Here is a 2,400-nt window from a genome sequence, read left to right as displayed (position 1 = left end):
TCACAATTTAAGTGTCAATATTCACTTTTCATGTAGAATTCTTTTAAGCCAACTAATTCATTTCCAGACCTCTGACAAAAGGCAGTTTTAGTTAAATATTGAAGTTTTATTAAATCTGTTTTTCTTCAAGCTATTAATTTTGAGAAATAATTAGTTGGCATAATCAGGGAGATTTGCTGATGTTAAAATGACAAATATCTCACTGCTGTAGGTTTCTCCTTTGAAGAAAAATATACTATCAAAGAGAATTAATGATTAGAAGTGGATGGACGATTACACTGTAACTTTGTGGAAAAGATTTCCCTTGACGGCTTGTTGCATGGCATGAATCACATCCTTGTTCCTCAGGCTGTAGATTAGTGGGTTCAGCATTGGACTCAAAAACGTATAAAAAACGGCAATTATTTTGGACTCTTCTATGGACTTCTCAGATGGAGGCCTTAAGTACATACAGAAAAGGGTTCCATAAAATATAGTGACTGTTGTCAGGTGGGAACCACAAGTGGAGAAGGCTTTGTGCCTGCCTTTAGCAGAGGGCATCCTCAAGATGGTCCCAAAAATAAAAAGGTAGGACAGGAGTATGATGAAAAGAGAACTTGAAAGAGTAAAACCAGCAACTATAAACATAGCCATCTTTTTAACATAGGTGTCAGAGCAGGCCAACATTAAAAGGGGAGGGTCAGCACAATAAAAATGGTTGATTTCGGGGGAGCCACAGAAAGATAACTGAAAAGTCAAAACCGCCTGAGAGAGCCCATTCAGGAAGCCGTAAGTATAAGGGACTGTGACTAGGGTGACGCAAACACTCTTGGACATCCTGGTTGTGTAATGCAGAGGGCTGCAAATGGCAACATAGCGATCCAATGCCATTGAAGCAAGGATGTAGAACTCAGTGATCACCAGAGCAATGAAGAGAAGGCACTGTGTGAAGCACCCAGCGTAGGAGATGGCCTTTTGGTCTGAGAGGAAGTTGTACAGCATGTTGGGAGTAATATTGGAGGAATAGCAAATGTCAACAAAAGAAAGGTGGCCAAGGAAGAAATACATGGGAGTTTGCAGACGAGCATTGGTCCTGATCAACAAGATCATGCACAGATTCCCCACCATCGTGACGAGATAGATCACCAGAAACACCACAAACAGGATCTTCTCCAGCACTGGGTCGTCTGTGAGGCCCAAGAGAATGAATCTGGTCACTGTGCTGTGGTTTAGGGAGGGCATTTTTCTCATCCTTTACAAACTGAAAATGGAAAGGAAGATGAGGTTTTCCATCTGCTTTTGATCCTATATTTAATAACCATTATTTTTATCATTTGTTGATCCTTTCATGAGTAGGAAAATATCTGTTCTTTTTACCTTGGTATCTTTTTCTTCCTCTACATGAAACTCATTCTCTCTGTCTCTCTCTGTCTCTCTGTCTTTGTCTCTCTCTCTCACACACACACACACACACACACACACTTGCATGTATATGCACACTCACATATTAATACCTGTGTTCTTAGAGAAAATGTACTTGGTATTTCCCCCCCATCTTCATGAGTTAAAAAACTTGCAGAAAACATTCATTATCTGATGTTGAAATTGGAGTTCTCTGGTTCTCCTAGTTCTGATATGCCATTGTTTCAGATACAAGATAGAAGATAATTTTCAGTATAACATTTTTACTTAAAACCCACAATTTACTGACAAAATTACATTCAGGACATTGCATCAGCAAATGTTATCTCCTGATACAAATTAGAAGTTACAATATCAAGGATTATATTTTGTTTTGTTTTATAAAATCAGCCTCAACCAGATAAAATTTCTCTTTTACACTCCTAAGCTATGCTTGCCTACCCTGCAATTTGAGAGATCACAACAGTGAACAGATTTCTTCCCTTGCCAGTATTTGTATTGTAAAAGAAACAGATATCATACACTATAAATTGACATATGTGAGCAACAAACTTTATGAAAAATCAAATTACAATAAGCAATGTTTCAAATAGCCATTCAGAGAATAACTTATGAAGAAAGTGGATCTTAAAAGAATATAGTCAAGAAAAAAATTGTTTGCCTGTATGGATAATTTTTAATCCCTGTTAAAAAACCATTATTACACTCATGCAAATGGAAAGCATGTTGGAAATAATGGTTGACTGTTGTCCAGGATTCCAGGTCTAGTTAATCTCTTTCATTCCTTGCAAAAGACACATTTTTTAATATTCATTACTCTTGAAGAACTGGACCCTGTGTTCTTGTTCCTTTGTTTCTTGCAAATGATTTTAATATAAGAATTTACTTTTAAATATGTATAGAATATTATCAATTGATTAATAGAAAAGACAAGAAAAATTTTAATAATTTTTCCTCATTAAATGTGGTAATAACCTTCATACAAAAACTCAGTATGTG

At 36.4% G+C, this 2,400-nt stretch overlaps 1 protein-coding gene across 1 annotated transcript; it reads right to left on the bottom strand.

The window, feature by feature from the left end:
• Positions 1-273: 273 nt before the first annotated feature.
• On the bottom strand, positions 274-1,221 carry LOC102864619 (olfactory receptor 5M10-like). The gene has a single exon (XM_006892317.1). The coding sequence runs from the start codon at positions 1,219-1,221 to the stop codon at positions 274-276; it is 948 nt and encodes a 315-aa protein (XP_006892379.1).
• Between the last annotated feature and the right edge of the window lie 1,179 nt (positions 1,222-2,400).

The sequence above is a fragment of the Elephantulus edwardii genome, unplaced genomic scaffold, assembly GCF_000299155.1.
Source record: "Elephantulus edwardii isolate Elephantulus edwardi_28Jun2011 unplaced genomic scaffold, EleEdw1.0 scaffold00113, whole genome shotgun sequence".
NCBI classification, from domain to species: Eukaryota; Metazoa; Chordata; class Mammalia; order Macroscelidea; family Macroscelididae; genus Elephantulus; species Elephantulus edwardii.
This window is presented reverse-complemented; position numbering and strand designations above follow the sequence as displayed.